This window comes from Hemiscyllium ocellatum, chromosome 31 (genome assembly GCF_020745735.1).
Source record: "Hemiscyllium ocellatum isolate sHemOce1 chromosome 31, sHemOce1.pat.X.cur, whole genome shotgun sequence".
Classification (NCBI taxonomy): domain Eukaryota; kingdom Metazoa; phylum Chordata; class Chondrichthyes; order Orectolobiformes; family Hemiscylliidae; genus Hemiscyllium; species Hemiscyllium ocellatum.
In genome coordinates, this window is record NC_083431.1 from 10755891 (window position 1) to 10775522 (window position 19632).

The 19632-nt window shown below is 42.3% G+C and overlaps 1 protein-coding gene across 1 annotated transcript in view; it reads right to left on the minus strand.

The window, feature by feature from the left end:
• Positions 1-7008: 7008 nt before the first annotated feature.
• Positions 7009-19632, minus strand: part of LOC132830203 (multidrug and toxin extrusion protein 2-like) — a 47162-nt gene continuing 34538 nt past the window's right edge. The window contains exons 12-17 of the mRNA XM_060847727.1: positions 14220-14295; positions 14047-14116; positions 11951-12083; positions 10477-10571; positions 9316-9397; positions 7009-7480 (exon numbers count right to left, since the gene is read on the minus strand). Coding sequence (XP_060703710.1) covers positions 7284-7480; positions 9316-9397; positions 10477-10571; positions 11951-12083; positions 14047-14116; positions 14220-14295 — 653 coding nt within the window. The 3' untranslated portion in view covers positions 7009-7283. The remainder of the gene's footprint in view (positions 7481-9315; positions 9398-10476; positions 10572-11950; positions 12084-14046; positions 14117-14219; positions 14296-19632) is intronic.

Sequence of the window (19632 nt, forward strand, 5' to 3'; positions counted from 1 at the left end):
GTAACTTCAAGAAAGTTCTGGAATTTATATATGAAAGAACTGAAACCAACATGGTCATTCTAAAAGATGACAGACTTAGCAAACAATCCAGATCGTTTTCAATATATAATTTCAGTTACATCACACTGTAAACTTTTGCTATAAATTCTGTGTCCTACAATCAAAATTATACTCCACAACTACCTGATGAAGGAGTGTTGTTCTGAAAGCTAGTGCTTCCAAATAAACCTGATGGCCTATAACCTGTTTTTGTGTGATTTTTAACTTTGTACCAAAACAAAGTTTCCATCATGTGCAGTTGTTGGTTAAATCATTGATTCCAATGATTCAAAGCGTTGAGCAGTCTGGCTTGTAGGATGTTTGCCCTTGCTCCTGAGTTGACCTTGACCTTTGGCATGGGGTTATCAATTTTCTTCGCTATAGGATGTTCATTGTGACGAAAGCTCCTAACAGTTTAAAATGGTCCACACAGTGTACCATGTTCTAATTCTGATTGAAGGTTCTTCCACTCGGATTCCTCACCCTGGTCAGTCATGTTGTGAACATCTGGTGTGTGTGCGTGTGTGTGTGTGTGTTGTCACACTCACTGTTGTTGCTGTCCACATGTTACATGTGGTTTTTGCCTGATTGTATCCTTTTATAGTGTCTAGTTGCATCATTTGAACTGCATTTGATTTGATCTATTATTGTCACATGTACCCTGGGTGCAGTGAGAACTTTTATTTTGCGTGCAGTACAGGCAGATCATGCCATCTGGGTAATAGAACAGAGCAAGGAATACAGTGCTATGGCTGCAGAGGCGGCGCACATAGTGCGAGATCAGCATTAAGAAGGCATTATTCAGAAGTCTAATAACAGTGAGGAAGAAGCTGTTCTTGAATCTGTCAATTGTGCATTTTATATAATCTGCCCGATGAAATATGTTGTAAGAGATTATAACTGGGATGGTAGGGGGCTTTGATGTTGGTTGCTTTCCTGAGGCAGCAGGAAGTATAGATGGAGCCAATGGATGGAAGGCTGGCTGTTAGAGACATAGGGATATACAGCACAGAAACAGATCCTTTGGTCCAACTCATCCATGCCGGCCAGATATCCTAACCCAATCTAGTCCCATTTGCCAGCACTTGATCCATATCCCTCTAAACCCTTCCTATTCATATACCCATCCAGATGCCTTTTAAATGTTGCAGTTGTACTATCCTCCACTATTTCCTTTAGCAGCTCATTCCATACATGTACCACCCTCTGTGTGAAAAAGCCCATGTGATGGAGTGGGCTGTGTTCATGACTCTGTAGTTTCTTACTGTCCTGGGCAGAGCAGTTGCCATACTAAGTCATGTTTCATCTGGATAGAATGCTTTCTGCAGTCCATCTATAAAAATTGCTAAGTGTCTTTACAGACATGCTGAATTTCCTGAGTTTTCTGAGGAAGTAGCCACATTGTTGTGTTTCTGTGACTGTTACATTTCGAGCATAGTCCAGAATCCTTTCACACTGCGTGATTTGCTGAAACAGAACTCCTGTTCCCACCCAGCTAGCTCTCTTTTCTGTGATTTGGTGATTGTGCTGGTCTGCATCTAACACTTGCTGATTGTTGTTGTCAGCTGCATTGGTCTCCAAACTTTCTCCAATTTGTAGCAGTGTGTTGACGTCAACGTAGAGACCATCACTGTTTTCCTTTTGATTTTTCTCATTGGTTTGAAACAGTGAGTTGAAGTTAGAATTGAACTTTGAACAGCAGTTTGTTTTGAAGGAGAACAAAGGCAGACGTTTTCTGCCAGGAACTGGTTTGGAAAGTGATGCAACCTAACTACTGATCCATGGACACTGTAGATTCTGGGTTGCTGCTATTCTTAGGACTGGCAACTGGTTGGATGCTGAATTGGTCAATCAAGGGAGAAAGGATGTTAATCAGCCAACCACAGAGAGAAAAAAGAGAACTGGTTCTCAGAGTCATAGAAGCGTCATAGATTCCCTTCAGGTCCTACAGCCCAACACGTCCACACCAACTCTCCGAAGAGTAACCCACCCAGAATCATTCCCCTACCTTATTACTCTACATTTCCCCTGACTAATGCACTTAACCTACACATCTCTGAACACCATGGACAATTTCACCTAACCTGCACATCTTTTGGACCATGGGGAAAAAAAACCACAGCACCTGGAGAAAACCCACACAGACTCTGGGAAAATTTGCAAACTCCACGCAGTCACCTGAGGCTGAGGCTGAAATCAAATCTGGGCACCTAGCACTGTGAGGCAGCTGTGTTAACCACTGAGCCAACATGCCACACAACCACTGAGCCGTTGTGCCATCCAGACTGAGTTCTGACTGAGTTTTGGCAGGAGGCAGTGTTATTCTTGAAACTTGCTCTCTTATTTGTCTCCAACTATTGTATTGTTGAATGTTCTGAGAAAAGAATCCCAGTCTGTAAGAAACAAGCAACTATTTCTGGAAATATACTGAGACTGTTTGCATTAACCCATGACTTCAGAATTCAAGCAGTTCTAATGCCTGTGAACAACCCATTGTCCAAGGATTTCATGAAGCCTGGTATCCATTATTTGAAATTAGTTATTGAACTGAGAAATTACACCTCTATTACTTAATTTATTTCTTAACTGTGTCTGTCTGTGTGTGTGAGAATTTTGATCAAAAGACATTGGTATTTAGATCATAGATAATTTGACTACTTTGTTGTGTATCTGTGCTCTGCTAAAGTTAAAACATTAAAAATAAAATATTACTTGATGTTTGTTATAAACTTGGTATCCAAGACCTTTAATCATATTCTCTTGTTCAGAACAATGGGCAATATTCGCAGTCATTGAATGTTTAATTTGAACTGTGTTGTGAATTCAGTGATAGGCTGATTTGGTTTGGCTTGTTATCCCTGTGCTGTAATATGACTGTATTTTCTCTCCAAGTGGTCATTTCAGAAAATGGGTATTGCAGCTAAAAGCCAGTCCCAATATCCACTCAAACAGCTCAGTGTCTGAAATCATAGCCCTTCCCTTTATTACAGCACCCACTGATGAACGGATCAATTGATTTATGTGGCTATTACCTGAAAGATATCAGCTCTAGTCATCGCATTCTGAAGTTCACTGTTACACAGAGTTGTGCCTGTACCATCGACATCATGTTTATTCAACTCAATGCAAGAGGTGAGCTGCTTTTATTGGTCCATTTGCTTTAATGAAGTAGTTTAGATTACTTAGTGTGGAAATAGGCCCTTTGGCCCAACAAGTCCACATCGACCTGCCGAAGGGCAACCCACCCAGACCCATTCCCCTACATTTATCCCTTCACCTAACACTACGGACAATTTAGCATGGCCAATTCACTTAACCTGCACATTTTTGGACTGTGAGAGGAAACCGGAGCACCCGGAAGAAACCCACGCAGACACAGGGAGAATGTGCAAACTCCACACAGTCGCCTGAGGTGGGAATTGAACCTGGGTCCCTGGTGCTGTGAGGCAGCTTTACGGACCTGCCATCCAAAATATCCAGCCCATTGCTGCTGCAAGTCTGAGATCAGAAACATGGCTTTTAGTAGAGGAAAAGAACCACACCAAAGTACATATCTGAGTTGTTTGCTTCTCTCCCTCAATTTTTCTTTTCTCTGAACATCACGTACATAATTCTTTGAAGTTTGCATCGCATGTAGACAGGGTGATGAAGAAGGCATTTCGCACGCTTGCCTTCATTGTTCAGACCTTTGACTATAAGAATTGGGATGTTAAGCTGAGGTTGTACATGATGTTGATATGGCTTCTTCTGGAAGACTGTGTCCAGTTCTGGTCTCTCTGGGAAGGACATTATTAAACCTTTCCCAAACCCTTTCCAGCTTATCAGAATGCTGCTAGGAATGGAGGGTTTGAGCTGCAAGGAGAGGCTGGGATAGGCTGGAACTCTTCTTACTGGAAAAGAGGAGGTTGAGGGGTGATTTTATAGAGTTCATAAAATCATGAGAGGTATAGATAAGGTGAGTGGCAGGTGTATTTTTCCTAGGGTGGGGAATTTCAAGACTAGGGCATAATTTTAAGGTAAGAGGAGAAAGATTTAAAAATAAAACATGAAGGATAATGTTTTTCTACTCAGAGAGTGGTTCATGTGTGGAATAAATTTCCAGAGGAGTGGTGGATACAGATACAGTTAAAAAGACATTTGGATAAGTTTATGAATAACAAATGTTTGGAGGGATATGGGCCAAACACAGGCAGGTGGGATTACTTTAGTTTGGGAACCTGGTCAGCACGGACTGGTTGGACCGAAGGGTCTGTTTCTGTGCTGGATGACTCTATGACTATTCCTCGAGTTTGTGCTGGTACCATGTGCCAGACCTGTTCTTTCATCATTCCTTCCAGCCCCACCTCTACAATACTTTGTTTTTCTTTCAGTGACTAACTCGAATGGAATTGCCTAGAGAAATCCTGGAGTTCTGGCACTGGTATTGTCGGAGCTGTGGCTCAGTTAACAGCCGCACTCAGTCAGATTTCTACAATTAATTAAATCATTGGATATTAGGCATTGCCAGCTAGCCCATGGCAAGGTGCTAGCTAGTTGTGCTTTTGAACTGCTTGAGTCTTTGGGGTATAGGAAGGGGGCTTCAAGGCCCTCACCCAGTGCCACTGAAGGAGCGTTGATATAATGCCAAATCAGGCTAGTGCATGGCTCAAAGGGAAATTGGCAGGGGATGATGTGGTCACATAACTGCTGCCTCGAGCCTTGGTGGTAGTTGTTGTGGTTCTGCTCGCCGAGCTGGAGGTTTTTGCTGCAAATGTTTCGTTCCCTGGCTAGGGAACATCATCAGTGCTGTTGGAGCCTCGTGTGAAGCGCTGCTTTGATGTTTCTTCCGGTATTTATATTGGTTTGTTCTTGCCGCTTCCGGGTGTCAGTTTCAGCTGCAGTGATTTGTATGTGGGGTCCAGGTCGATGTGTCTGTTGATGGATGTTCTTGCCGTTTCCGGGTGTCAGTTTCAGCTGGAGTGGTTTGTATATGGTGTCCAGGTCAATGTGTCTGTTGGTGGAGTTTGGGGATGAATGCCATGCTTCTAGGAATTCTCTGGCTGTTCTCTGTCTGGCTTGTCCTATGATAGTGGAGTTTTCCCAGTCAAATTCATGTTGCTGGTTGTCTGAGTGTATGGCTACTAGAGATAGCTGGTCGTGTCGTTTTGTGGCTAGCTGATGTTCATGGATGCGGATTGTTAGCTGTCTTCCTGTTTGTCCTATATAGTGTTTTGTGCAGTCCTTGCATGGTATTTTGTAAACTACGTTAGTTTGGCTCATGCTGGGTATTGGGTCCTTTGTTCTAGTGAGTTGTTGTCTGAGCGTGGATGTTGGCTTGTGTGCTGTTATGAGTCCTAAGGGTCGCAGTAGTCTGGCTGTCAGTTCTTGGTGGTAGTGGTTTTAAGCTTGGAGAGTTCTATCTAAAGGAGCATGGGTGCACACTGCTCTCTCTGTTAAATCAGCTGTGAAAAACGTAAATGCCAATCAAGCAAGTGCTTCATCCTGAGCAGTGTTCAGCTTTTTTTGTGTTGTTGGAGTTGCCTTCATCCAGGCCAGCTGGAATATTTCACACAAAAGTACCTACAGTGTTCCTGATCACTTTTAACACTTATTGTATCCATCCTGGCACAGCAGAATGTACAACAGCCCCATGCAGTCACTCTCCAACACTGCTTCTTCCTTCATCTCCACGGAGAATTAACCGCCTTGCATTCCCTGCGCAGTGTGGTTAGACTACACTCAATGTAGACCTGCAAACATATCTTGGTAGAATCATCATGATGGTATTTTGGAACAGAAGACAGTGTGACAATGTTGAAAGGGAAGGTTAAATTTGGGCTGGAACCCCATACTCTGATGTTGCAGTGGCCCAGTAACACTTCATATTGATCAGATACATAACCATCAATATTTTGGAGATCCTCCAGATCTTGTGGCAAGAATGATAATTCAACACCAACATCCTCTCCCAAGGTAATCTACCCAGCATTAATCACTCAGAATCAACTCTGCTGTTATGATCATGCCCAGTAACTGATTCCCACAACAGCAGCTCTACTCAGAATTAGGTAATGGCAGGGGATGTCTAAGGACAACAATGATGGGCACTTCAGGATACTTTGAGGATTCCTCTGAAGAGTGTCGAGTGTGTGGTACTGCAAAAGTGCATCAGGTCAGGCAGCATCCAAGAAGCTGGAGAATCAACATTTTGGGCATAAGCCCTTCATCTTTCTGAAGAGTTCAAACATTGCCCCAACTCATGGGAGATCCTGGACTGTGGACCAAACTGAATGGGGAAGGTTCATTCAAGAAAGCACAGAGGGTACGGATTTTGTTGGCAACGTGCAGGAGTGAAATGAAAACATTGGCAGGAATGCACAGGCCCTCCAGACAGCAACTGGCCAGTCCTTCATATATCACCTTGCCCACAAGCAGCAGAATCTCCAGCTCAGGCACTGGATTGATCAGTGTTCTCACAACCCAACTAACCAGAGGGGAAGTGTATCATCATCGGTCCCAATGACTGCCCAGGAGTATCCTTCTGTATTCTAAAAACAAAATGGAGATTTGAAAATAACTGGAAGCTCCCAGTAAATTTCTTCCTTGTTGCTGCGATTTCCGAGGCCACCACAAACAGACAAAACATTTGCAGAAAGCAGTGGTTCAACCAATGGAGTGGGTGCTATGAAACCCTCCTCGTCAGGAACAGTACAAATTCCAAAGCTAGCTAGATCATTGCCCTTAATGATACAGAATAAAGACAATAATTAATGGAACAATAGACTTTGTATTTCACATGGCTCTTGTCGAGTTAGTATTGCGTATGCTAGCCATAACTTTTCAATCATTATTTTATATCACAAGATAAAGGAACTGTGCACAATGCTCAAAGATTTTGGAGATTAGTAGACACAGGAAAACAACCTTTAAAGATTGAAAATATATTTATTTCACATTCAACAATGAGATTCATAAAAGATACATTGTTGACTTTCTGCAGATATTGTTCAGTCGCCTCCAATAACTATTTGAGATGACAAAGTGCACAGTGTTTAATGGGAGCACTTGAAATGGGGAGGACCCAGCCACTTTGATGAATGTTAAAGGAACCGCTTCTGGATTTGACAAACATTTAAAGCAGGAGACAATCCTTCATCCAGTCTGTACAGTAACATTCTACACGCACGTCTGACTTCTGCTTTCCTTCTTGTCAAAACTACCATACCCACTGCTCCTTGCTTCACCTCCACTGTGTTTACTGGGGCTCATGTATCTGTTGTGACAGTGAAGTGTATCACGAACCCAATTGCCAGAACAACTAATCCTGAAAGCAAGGCTAGGCCACGACGTATAACCAGTTGTTTCATGGGTAAAACATCACCAACGATAACACCAGCTTGTGTTGCACTACACTCATGGATCAATTGTTGAACATCAGTGCTGGTCTCCATTTCATCTGTTTCTACAAAACAAAACAGCAACAGAGCTTTATATAGAATGTTTAGTGATCTATAGCACTTCATTAGAAGAAAGCATTATGAAACATTGTCCTGGGGGCAATGAGTTCAAACCCAGCATGTAGGTGGTAGAATTTAAGTTCCATTAATAAATCTAGAAGAGAAATCTCATTTCAGTAATGTGGACCATGAACCCACTTTCAACTGTTGCAAAAACCCATCACTAACGTCCTTCAAGTCTGTTTTCCTTGCCTGGTCTGGCCTGCATACAGCAATGTGCTTGACTCTTACTGCCGTTTGTAATGGCTTACTTAGTCAAGGGCAATTAGGGAAGGGGGAACAAATGCTTACCACCTCAGCAGAGCTGATAGCCCATGAAAGAGAAAGAAAACAAAATGGAAAGTCTGTGATGGGGGGATGAGGACAAGAAATTAAATTGCAAAAGGGTTCTTGCTCCAAAACCAGAGGGCGAGGTAATGGGAGAAATAAATAAAAGTTGTTTCTAGGAGGAGGTGTGAATGGCAAAGACAAAAATGAGAAACACGAAATGGATCAAATTGTGGCAGAGGTTATGATCTAAAATCATTTATCTCAAATTTGAGACCAATGGAAAATCACTTCGCCTTTTGTTTTTGAACCAGTAGAAGGTTCTTTATCCATGAAACTATTATTGTATATTTATAAACATCACTATGTTTAAATTTAAAGAAAAAACAAGGATAGTTATATTGAAATGACAGATTAAGCTAACAGAGTTTATGAAGAATGCAAACTTCCAGCTACTTATCATGTTGGAGTTCAGATGGGTTTCCTGTTCCCCTTCTCTGAGCCTGGCTAATGGAGGTACACCAGTCCCCATCAGCATCTCTGCTGTGTTGAAGGGGAATTACAATTTTAAAATGACTGGACTAGTCACCAGAACTTGCCACGCTACTGGCCATGATCACATAGGCACTTAGAGTCATAGAGATGTACAGCATGGAAATAGACCCTTCGGTCCAACCCGTCCATGCCGACCAGATATCCCAACCCAATCTAGTCCCACCTGCCACCACTCGGCCCAAATCCCTCCAAACCCTTCCTATTCATATACCCATCCAAATGCCTCTTAAATGTTGCAATTGAACAAGCCTCCACCACTTCCTCTGGCAGCTCATTCCATACACATACCACCCTCTGCATGAAAAAGTTGCCCCGTAGGTCCCTTTTATATCTTTTCCCTCTCACCCTCAACCTATGCCCTCTAGTTCTGGACTCCCCCACCCCAAGGAAAAGACTTTGCCTATTTATCCTATCCATGCCCTTATAATTTTGTAAACCTCTATAAGGTCATCCCTCAGCCTCTGACGCTCCAGGCAAACCAAGAATGAAAACTACCGGTGGTGGGAGCCATGCAGCATCATGTGTTATCAATGGATACCAGGATGATTCCTTGCAATCGTTGCCTGTGGGTCAATTCAAAGGCTGAAAGATCAAAAGTTGGTCATCCTGTTTTTCTGCCAGAAGTGTGTTTTCTAGTAGCTACATCTATTTGTAAAGCATAGATGTAGCTACCAGCACCGTCCCCTTCCAGGCAGACACCATACCGAAATTCTCTTGAATCAAACCTTGGATTAATTGGAGACCCAGTTTCATACAATAATTTAAACAATGTTATTAAGCTGTTTTATTGCAACACAATTACTCCAGAAAATGTTTTCAGCTTCAAAATATATCTTTAAATGACTATGTGCTATTTTCCACTTAGCAAATAGAGAAATGGACCTCGGGTTTAAATGGTTCAGAGATGCACACACTTGTTAGGTGGAACACAATTTAAAGCGAAAGTAAAATGTGATACCTGGCAAAGTATTTTCAGTTTGACCATCAGAGGGGCTGTTTATGGAGTCCATGTCATTTTTCACACCTGCATTAACCTGAGCCTTTAAAATAAAGCACAAGACTTTCATTAAAAACACAGGCAGTACCTACAATAGGGAGTACTACTCACACAAAAAGAAACCTCTTCCTTGTGTACATTATTTTGGAAACTATCGAAAGCTGTCAGTTGCTAGAATCACAGGATGATTCAGTGTGTTTGGCAGGGTTGGCCAATTGGCCCTTATGCATTCCCACAAAATCCTGCAAATTGTTCCCTTTGAAACATTCATCTAATATTCTTTTGAAAGTCTTTGAATCTGGTTCCTTTACTCTTTCAGGCAAAAGATAGAACTACAACTACAATTGGTCTAAACAAGTGACAAAAACAGTAGGCCGTGGTGCTATGCTATCAAACACCCCAAGGCTCTCTATGTGACCTGTCATCAGTTCCGTTAACTTGATGAGTAGCTGATATTGCACATCAGCTGACATTTCTAGCTCAATGTACTCTGCAGTTTAGAGTTTCCAGTTACTGGTAACGAGGTGTCTGCCAGCCTGGGTGGATTTAATTGCAAATGCCACAGCGACTAAAGAAGTGACATGGTTGGGACTTCTTGACAACTGGCTTTGAAATGAACATATTATTTAATCTATTTATTACTGAGTTTTATTCTGAATGGCAGGATTCAAGGATGTTTCACAACTCCCGCACTCCTCTTCAAATTAGTGTCCACTGGATCTTCAACACCTGAGGGACCAGGCAGGGTCTTGTTAATTACTCCTCCAAACGTCAGCACCTCTGACCATGTGGTACACCCCGCAGTATTGCAATAGCAGTCAACGTGGCTTTTCTGCTTAGGTTCCTGGAGTGCGCGGCAAGCTTTCCATTTCGAGGAACAAGTAGAGCAAACAAAGGCAGATTGGGAGTTTTTTTTCCCTGGAATTCTGAGAGGCATCATCAAATACCTGACTAAGCTCAAATGGGGAGGACTTCACTGACCATGTGGGGAGACACATCGGACATTTGACCGAGTTGTTGTACATGAGAAGGGAGAAACAAGGGAGTAAGCAGGATAACAAAGAAAAACAGATTTGTTATTCAAAAGTTATGGAGTATCTAATTCTCTTTAGGTGCTCATACCTGATCAGATGCTTTCTTCCAGTTCATTTTAAAGATCACTATCTGAAAGAAGATCACTTGCACAATGACAGCGGTGAACATCCCAGACCACAGACCTGCAAGCATATAGTTTGACTTCAATAAACAAAAACACAATCCTTTCTGGGACTTTCCCCCTTGCCTTCTTGAATTATCACGGACATTTGTTCTCATAAAGCTGCAGTCGTCTGGCATCCTCTGACATATTCAATTCCCACCACAAAATGACTCACATTCTTCCATCGCAATAGTCTGAGGCATCAAGCATTAACCAGAGTGTGTGGCTCAGTGGTTAGCACTGCTGTCTCACAGTCCCAGGGGCTTGGGTTTGATTCCAGCCTTGGGTGACTGTTTGTGGGGTTGCCCATTCTCCCCGTGTCTACCTGGGTTTCTTCTGGCTACTCTGCTTTCCTCCCACTTTCCAAAGATGTGCAAGTCAGGTGGATTGGCCATGGGAAATTGCCCAGGCATGTGGGAAATGCAGGGTTATGAGAATGGGGGTCAGTCTGGGCGGGATGCTCTTTGGAGGCTCAGAGTCCACTCAGTGAGCTGAGTGGTCTGCTCCCACACTGTAGGGATTCTATTCTATGATTCTAAATTCAATGAGATTAGGTCTTTCCTAGATATGTTATCACAATTTGATAGATTGAGATGTGAACTGAAGTTCCAGGTTGCTATTTCGGATTCATAGACACTGCTGTAATTATGGTCTGGTGTAAGTCTAGGAACAGAGTTGGCAGGGTCTTCAATCAGTGAAGCATACAGAAACAAAATACTGCAGATATTGAAATCTGAAAATAAAATAGAAGGCGCTGAAAGCACTCAGTGGATTGGAGAAAGAGACAAGTTTAGGGTTTCAGGTTGATAATCTCTCAAAAATTTCAGAATTCAGAGTTCTGGTCATCCCCCTGAACATCAAGTCCAGAGCGTACACAGGATCATGACCTGGAGTGGGCAAACCTTTCCTCACTCCACCCAATGGCGCATTCATCAACTGTAGCACCGTCACTGTGGATTGAGCGGAAATGAACTAATCAATCCTGACCAAGGGATCCAATTGCTCTGTATTTCAATCATGGGAATATTGGAAGAGGAGGAGGCCATTCAACCCCTCCTACCTATTGCCATTCTAGATCACAGCTTCTACATCAATGGCATATTCCCATACTATCCCTTGATGTTGTTAACTAGAAAACCAGTGTCTTCAAATGAATGATTGACTACAATAGGCATTTGGGAAATTCTAATGACTCATCACAAATTTTTTTTAAAAATTACCTCTCTCCTCAGCCCAAAATGGCTTTTGAGTTTATTCTGACCCCACAGCTAGAGGAAACATGCCTTCAGTATCCACTCTGCCTATCCCTTTACCCCCTCATGGAGTCCTGCCAATTTAAAGTCAGGGCAAAGGATTTTCAGAAAACAACATTATAGCATATTCAAAATAAAATCCTACCAATGATGCCAAGTTTAGCTGCAAACATCAGTGATATTCCAATAGGATAACCGACTGCGTAGAACACAATTAGATTGACAATGGCTCCGAGTTTCTGTTTCCCAGATCCTATTACTATTCCAGCACTCACACACTGTAAGGCAGACAAATGCAATATATTAATGGTATAGCTTTCAAGAGTGCTGATGTTACAAACATCAGGTATCCCTACCTGAAGTACATAGCTAGTTAGGTGTGGCTTACACCCGTAGTCGTTGTTAAATTCATGTTAACAAAAAGTTAAATAACCCTTTTGATATTAATTTGCAGAATTCTTGCCCCAAATTTAATCTCATCAAATGCAGACTATATCATCAGAAAAATGTTGATACAACCCCAGTCTCGACAGTGCCTCACTGGGGACAGGTTTGGACTTTGTTTACAAGATTGGGACTTTGGCTCTAACCACTGAGGGCCACACACAGAATCCCTCAATCCTGCACCAAAATCTGCTTCAGTCACAAGGTCAGCTGGAGCAGGATAATGATGCAAACATTGGAATGTGATACATTTCCTGTTATTTCCACCAAAGCTAAAAGAGAGAGTGGAATCAGAAACTATCCATCTATGAGGGGAGTACAGATTTCTCAAATGGGAATGGTTTTGCTGACACACAACCTATAAACTCTGCAAGAAATTTCCCTCCTCTGCAGGGATCTAGCGTGAATCTCAACCTCATCATACATCAACCAATGCATTAGTGATGATCACACTGTAATATGATTCAGAACTGGGAAAAAAAATTGAAGCAACAAGTGTTCCTGGACAGTTTTCTCAGCTCCAGGGCCGTGAAGTAACAGATCAGATTCTAAATTGCTTTGCACATGACAAAAGCCTAGAATCTCAAACAAAAACATTTATACAATTATCAATCACTCCCACCCTGGTCAGTTGATTGTTCTAATTCCTCTGATGCAGACACCTCATATACTGTGCCTGTCTCTAGCACCAACATGACAGCGAGGAGAAATAAAGTACGGACACAATACGACCCCAAGGATCTCAGTTCTAAGGAGCCACAAGTACAAACTCAGAATCAAAATGGCTACAAGGAGATGACTCTACTCACAGACACTGGCAAAACCTCAAGGCTCATTCTACCATTTCTTCAGTTTGTACTGAATGAAACAACAAGAAAGTCAAAACACTCCACTTTCATCTGCATTTCGTTCATCAGGTCAAATGCAAGTGCTCTGTTCACAACACTTTCAGCATTTTGAACAATTTTTTTAACTTCATTTATGGCTTAATAAACAAAGAAAGTAGCCACATTTCGACACTTTCAAAATAAGAAACCTTGAAAAAGCTGAAGGCTTAGCCCGTGATAGAAGGGTTCCAGGTTAGGAAGATCCAAGCTATCATGTCTAGTTGGTATGGTATAAGCTGGACAACCGTTTGTGTTAATGTGACTGTGTCTGCTGATACCACACCACAAGCACGTGGTATTCTGGTTTAGGAGTTTGCTGTCATCAGTCCTACTTTTTCTAATCTAAGTCTCGGACCTGTCAAATTACCACAGAGGAAAAGCTGCCAACATGTCGACATGGAAAAGACATATTGGCCTCATTAACAAGTTAGTTTATTGCAGGATAGCAACAAGCACAATTTACATCAACTTCATTGGCAGATTTATTTATAGGACTCTTTGGATGTGTGGGTATAGTAGTGACGTCAATGGAGTAGTCACCCAGAACCCCAGGCTAACTTTAGATGGTTCGTGTACCACAGTAGCAGCATTCCTTCCTCAGGGGTCTCAAGTCACAGGTTCAAGTACCATCTTCCCCAGCCACGTGTCATCACATGTTTGAATGGAGTAAAAAATATCTGCATCTGCTTCCTTCAGGCACTCATTCAGGATTTGACTGTCATTACCCAAAGAATAGACAACATTATCAGATTGGGCATGGATATCAACTCCTTCAGAGCCATTATTCAACAAATGCAACCTGCCTTTATCTTGTAAATGTTTTGACCAGGAAATGGGATATAAAGAAACCTATGTCCTAAATCTTTGATAAATAACCAACTTGCAGCTTGAAACATTAAAATGTACTTACAGTCATGGCATCAAAAAAATGATAAGTAGCAATTAAAGGATCTAGTCGTGCGACCAATCGAATAATTTCTCTAGAGAAAAAAAAGAGGTGCACGTCAGGGCTGAGGCATTTGTAAATTCTGTAAAATCTCACAAACATGTTTTTACAGATTGTAAAATTTTCCTTTTACTAACTTGTCAGTGGTAAAGATATAACCCACCACATCCTTTATTGCTGCCAGTATCAGAGAGATCAGCAAAGCACAGCACCCTGTTGGAACAGAGCCACATGAAATAGCTAATTAAAACATGGAGCAAAATATTCAAAAAAGTCAATTTGTTTAAATCTCCTACAATCTATAACACTTGAGCTACAGTTTGACAAGGGTGAAATCTTCCAGGATCAAAGCAGTGAAGGAAGTAGTTGGCTGGTATGGAAAATTCCCAACTCTTTGTTATGAAGTTGAAGATGTGTACTGTACTTTTAAGAGAGAGAGAACGGAGAGATCACAAGCACCTGTGCGATATGACTAGATGGCAGTCCCAGAGTATAATATTTGGCTGTGAATTGGATACCGGAGTTTGGATTACTGTTTTGACAACAATTCAAATTTAACCAGTTTAAATTATGCCCCAGGATACTAAAACCCAATCGAGTTTCAATTTATTGTTTTGTCAACATTGGTTCAACGTGATATAAAAATGTAGACATTTTGGAAATGAGAGAGAGAGAGAGAGAGAGAGAGAGAGAGAAACGGCCATCGAGGTAGATGCAAGAAATTAGGAAACCCTCTCAATCAAAGGTACCTTTTCATATGAAACATGCTCGCAGTAAAAAGAAAGACGACGACCCAGGGAATTCAGCAGCTGGAAGAGTAAAGTCACAGATGATACTGGCTATGTGGTTTTGAAATTCAGTTGATGTAATTTTAAAGTGTTCTATTGGAACAGCATTTTGTTATAGAGTAGGAGGCAGATAATAAGCAGTTAAGAAAAAGGGGGGGGGATGAGAGTTGTGAATAGTTGTTGTTTATAACATTAACGCTAAGAGTTAAAAAATAAACTGATTTTTTTTTAAAATAGTGGAATTTGGGAGTTCTCTGTCACTCATACTTTAACAGATTATGAGACAAGGTGAGTTTTTCTGGGTGTTTGGCTTAATTAACAGATGGGTTCACCGCTCTTTCATGCAAGTTCCATGGGGAACCTATGCAGCCAAGACCCTCAAGTAGTCAATCAAAGATCACGCAAGGGCCTATTCCAGCTGGGGCGGCAATTCTCACTCCAGGATGCAGACCTGCCTATTGATTGAGTTGATTTGATTTATTGTCACATGTACCTAAGCACCATGAAAAGCTTTGTTTACAAGCAGTACAGGCAGGTCAGAGAGAGGACATACAGATCACAGGGTGAAAAAAAAACTTGACAGAGGCAAACAGGTTATATCACACAGGGTGTACACTAGGCAAGATTAACATGACCAAGATCAGCATTATTTGAAGTTAGAGAGGCCCACTCAGCAGCCTAATAACGGCAGGGAAGAAGCTGTTCTTGAAACTATGGTGAGTATGTTCAACCTTCTGCCTGATGGAAGAGGTTGTAGGAGAGTATTACTGGGGTGGGAGGGGACTTTGATGATGACAACAAACTTTCCATGGCAGCGAGCCGTGTAAATGGAGTCCATGGGCGGAAGGTTGGCTTCTGTGATGGTCTGGGCAGTGCACACCACCTTCTATAGTTTCTTATGGTAAACCTGTGGTGGCTGCACGTCAGTTCACCCAAGGTGGGGACACCAGTCTTCAATAACTTATGCACAATGGAGAGCACAGACACAGGGCAGGGGATTGGCTGCAGGCAGCCACCACTGTGCTCTCACTTATGATCCTGGACCCTCACTGTCTCGCGGGAACTGACCCCCACCCCATTCCACTACAAACCCCTAACCCCTTTCACTGTTGCTCCTCCCCTGGGAGTGAGGTGACTGGGAATGCAGGTGCTGTACCAGAGGCACTGGCGCTGCAGACTCCTAGAGCTAGCAGGTTATGATTGGCTAGGATGACGTATCCCAGGGTCCTTAGCTTGGTGACTCAATGGGCTACCATTAACACAGAGCTACATTTTTGGGGTACTTCTTGATTATACAGTAGCATGGGGTTAAACAGGACTACATCACATACAGCATGAAATGGTAATTCAGGAATCAGTGAAGACACTAGACTACCAATAGACAGAAAGCAGTGATAAAGGTTAATGCACACCAGAGGAATGGTCCTTATTCAAGTAGGTAATCAATTGGCAGCAGCTGGAACAGACTCCGAGCACCAGGTGGCAGCAGCAACAATTGGACCAGAGGAAGTGAACATGGTCAATTTACACAGGGATACAGAAAGCAACCATAGTGATGGGAAGAACAGGGATCAGTAAAAGGCGCTGCCAATGTATCTGGTGAAGAGTAAAAGGTGGTAGCACCAGCCTGCATTCAGCATAACCTTATGAGAATGTACAGGCCCTTGGTGAGAACACACCTGGAGTACTGCATACACTTTAGTCTTTACAAGGAGGATCTTGTGTCTATGCAGGAAGTGCAACAGAGGTTTGCCAGGCTGATTCCTGGGATGGCAGGAGTGATGTGTGAAAACAGACAGTATTGGTTAGGACTAAAAACGCTGGAATGCAGAAGTATAAAGTGGGGAGTGTGGGGAGGGGCGGGTGCTCTCTGACAGTAACATATAAAACTCTAACTGAACCAGACAGCTAAATACGAAAAGGATGTTCCTCGGGAGTCTAGAACTAGAGATTACTGTCTAAGGAGAGGAGTAGGCCATTGAGGATTGAGATCAGGAGAAATGTCTTCATCAAGAGAGTGGTAAGCCTGTGGAATTTACCAGCGCAAAGTGGTTGAGACCTAAATATTTAATGTTTTCAAGAAGAAGCTAGGTATAGTTCTTCAGGTTAAGGAATCAACGGGAATTGGGTGAAGGCAGGAACAGGGGACCGAGTTGGATAATCAGTCATGATCATACTGAATGGCAGAGCAGGACTGAAGGGTCAGATGACCTACGCCTGCTCCGAATTTCTACATTTCTGTACCATGGAAATGCACACCATGGGAGTGATGTCATGCTGAGGAGGATGGGCACATGAGGTGGGGCAAAGAATGAGAAAAGACATGGCAAAACACTGTCAGCAATACTAAGTATGTGCCTAATATAACCCAGGAAGACCAGTCAGGGCCACTAGGTCATGTCAGCCCAGACCAAAGGGCCATCAAAGAAGTTACAAATTGTTTTCATGGGACCTCTCCCATCTACTCAGGGAATGCCTACTGTCTGGCCAAAGGTGGATGGAACCTTGGCTTACACAAGACTGCTCAACCATTACTGTAGCTCAAGCACGTATTCCTGATGAAGGGCTTTTGCCCGAAACGTCGATTTTCCTGCTCCTCGGATGCTGCCTGAACTGCTGTGCTTTTTCAGCACCACGCTACTCCAGAATCTGGTTCCCAGCATCTGCAGTCATTGTTTTTACCAAGCATGGTAGATTCCTACAACACTATTACAGATAGATTCAGACCCAGGAGTATATTTGACTATGAGCAATGATGGAAGCTACGTTACTCTGAAACAAACAAAAATTTTATGTCTCCTTCTGCAGAGTTTGGTGTTGGCAGAGCGAATGGATAGAACATTAAAGAGTGTGGTAAATAAAGTCATCCAGAAGGCAGAGCAGGGATGGCTAGGTTTACTGCCTAGTATCCTAATGGATCTCTGGGCAATGTGGAGCAACTAGATTCACTCCCTATGAGCTAAAGACAAGAAGAGTGATGCATTGCCAGAGGATGTTGTGACTTATAACAAGGACCCATGATAGAGTGAAACAAGTTGAAAGAGACCTGTACAAGGAACTGCACAGATTGAGACAAAATTTTTGGGATCAGCATATTATACACAATGTGGAAGGAGAGGCAGCAAGAGAACAGGGTGAGAAACCAAAAAGAGAGCTATGGTCTTTGTAAAGGTTGCACTGGATTAGGATTTGTGCCAAAATGGATCGGACCTTATAAAATAACCTTAATTAGTGACACATGCACCTGTATTGATGTGAAAGGAAAAAAAGTCATGAGAAGCATTAGTCACAGTTGAAAACAGATTTTGTTTTATAGAGTTAACCATAACCAACCTGTAGTAACTGGGACAAAGAGATAGAATGCTGGAGAAACTCAGCAGGTCTGACAGTATGGGGTTTTCTTTTTGCTGCCAGACCTACTTAGTTTCTTCAGCATTCTGTGTTTATTTCAGATTTCCACCATCTGCAGTATTTTGCTTTTATTAGGTGGTGATTTGCTCACAACCCACAGCACATTACTCGACACACTGAAGGCAGGAAAAATGGCAAAAAGGCTCCTGGGAAAGAATGGCCTGACATTCCAGTCACCAACTACTGTCAGGGACATTGCGCAGAAAACTAGGCCAAGACTTTGACATCGTTGCTCATGACAGTATCAAACCATAACCCCATCCGCCATCACTACTGAATCAATGAGTCATGAAAAGGAGCTGAGACTTCAAATATCTTGTCTGCCTCTGAGACCAGCAGCAGAAAATGGAGTGGTGTTGGTGATTTTGAGAGAGATGTGATCATTTACACCATTTCCAATATTGGCTTATCGGTGTGGTGCTCAGATCAGACCTAAGCATTGTGCAAATGATAACTGGGACAAAAGTGGAATCAAGGGTTATGGGGATAAAGCAGGAACTGGATACTGATTGAGGATGATCAGCCATGATCATAATGAATGGTGGTGCTGGCTCGAAGGGCAGAATGGCCTACTCCTGCAGTTATTGTCTACCAGGCAATGATAACATGGCTCCACCCCTCTTTTGGGGGAACATTCATCAAAGGGCAGGTTAGTCAATGGTGGTTGAATCAGTTTAAGTTAGCTCTTGGTTAAAATTTCAGCCACAAATGTTTGAGTAAAAAAGTAAACTAGGATAAAGCTGAAGAATAGGGGTACAGAAACAGGGTAAAGGGATGTGAATACTAAAAGAAGGGGAAGGTGAAAAATGCAACTGAGACAGAATAGGGCAAAAACTAGGCCATATAATCAGCAAAGATAATGAAAGCCTTGGGTAAACACAAACAATGCTTGTTGTATGTACTGTGGGAAATGAGTAAACTATCACCACGACATCAGGTCAACACACATTTTAATTCTTTAGTCAGTTTATACCATCACTTGTTATTTGGAATATTGTGTGCAATTCTGGTCTCCTTCCTATCGGAAGATAAGATGAGATTTAAGTGCATGTTGCCGGGTGGAGGGTTTGAGCTACAGGGAGACGCTGAATAGGCTGGGGCTGTTTTCCTGGAGCATTGGAAGTTGAGGGGTGACCTTATAGAGGTTTATAAAATCATGACGGGCATGGATAGGATAAATAGACCAGTCTAATAAATAGGTTGCACTGGATTAGGATTTGTGCCAAAATGGATCGGACCTTATATAATAACCTTAATTAGTGACACATGCACCTGTATTGATGTGAAAGGAAAAAAAGTCATGAGAAGCATTAGTCACAGTTGAAAACAGATTTTGTTTTATAGAGTTAAC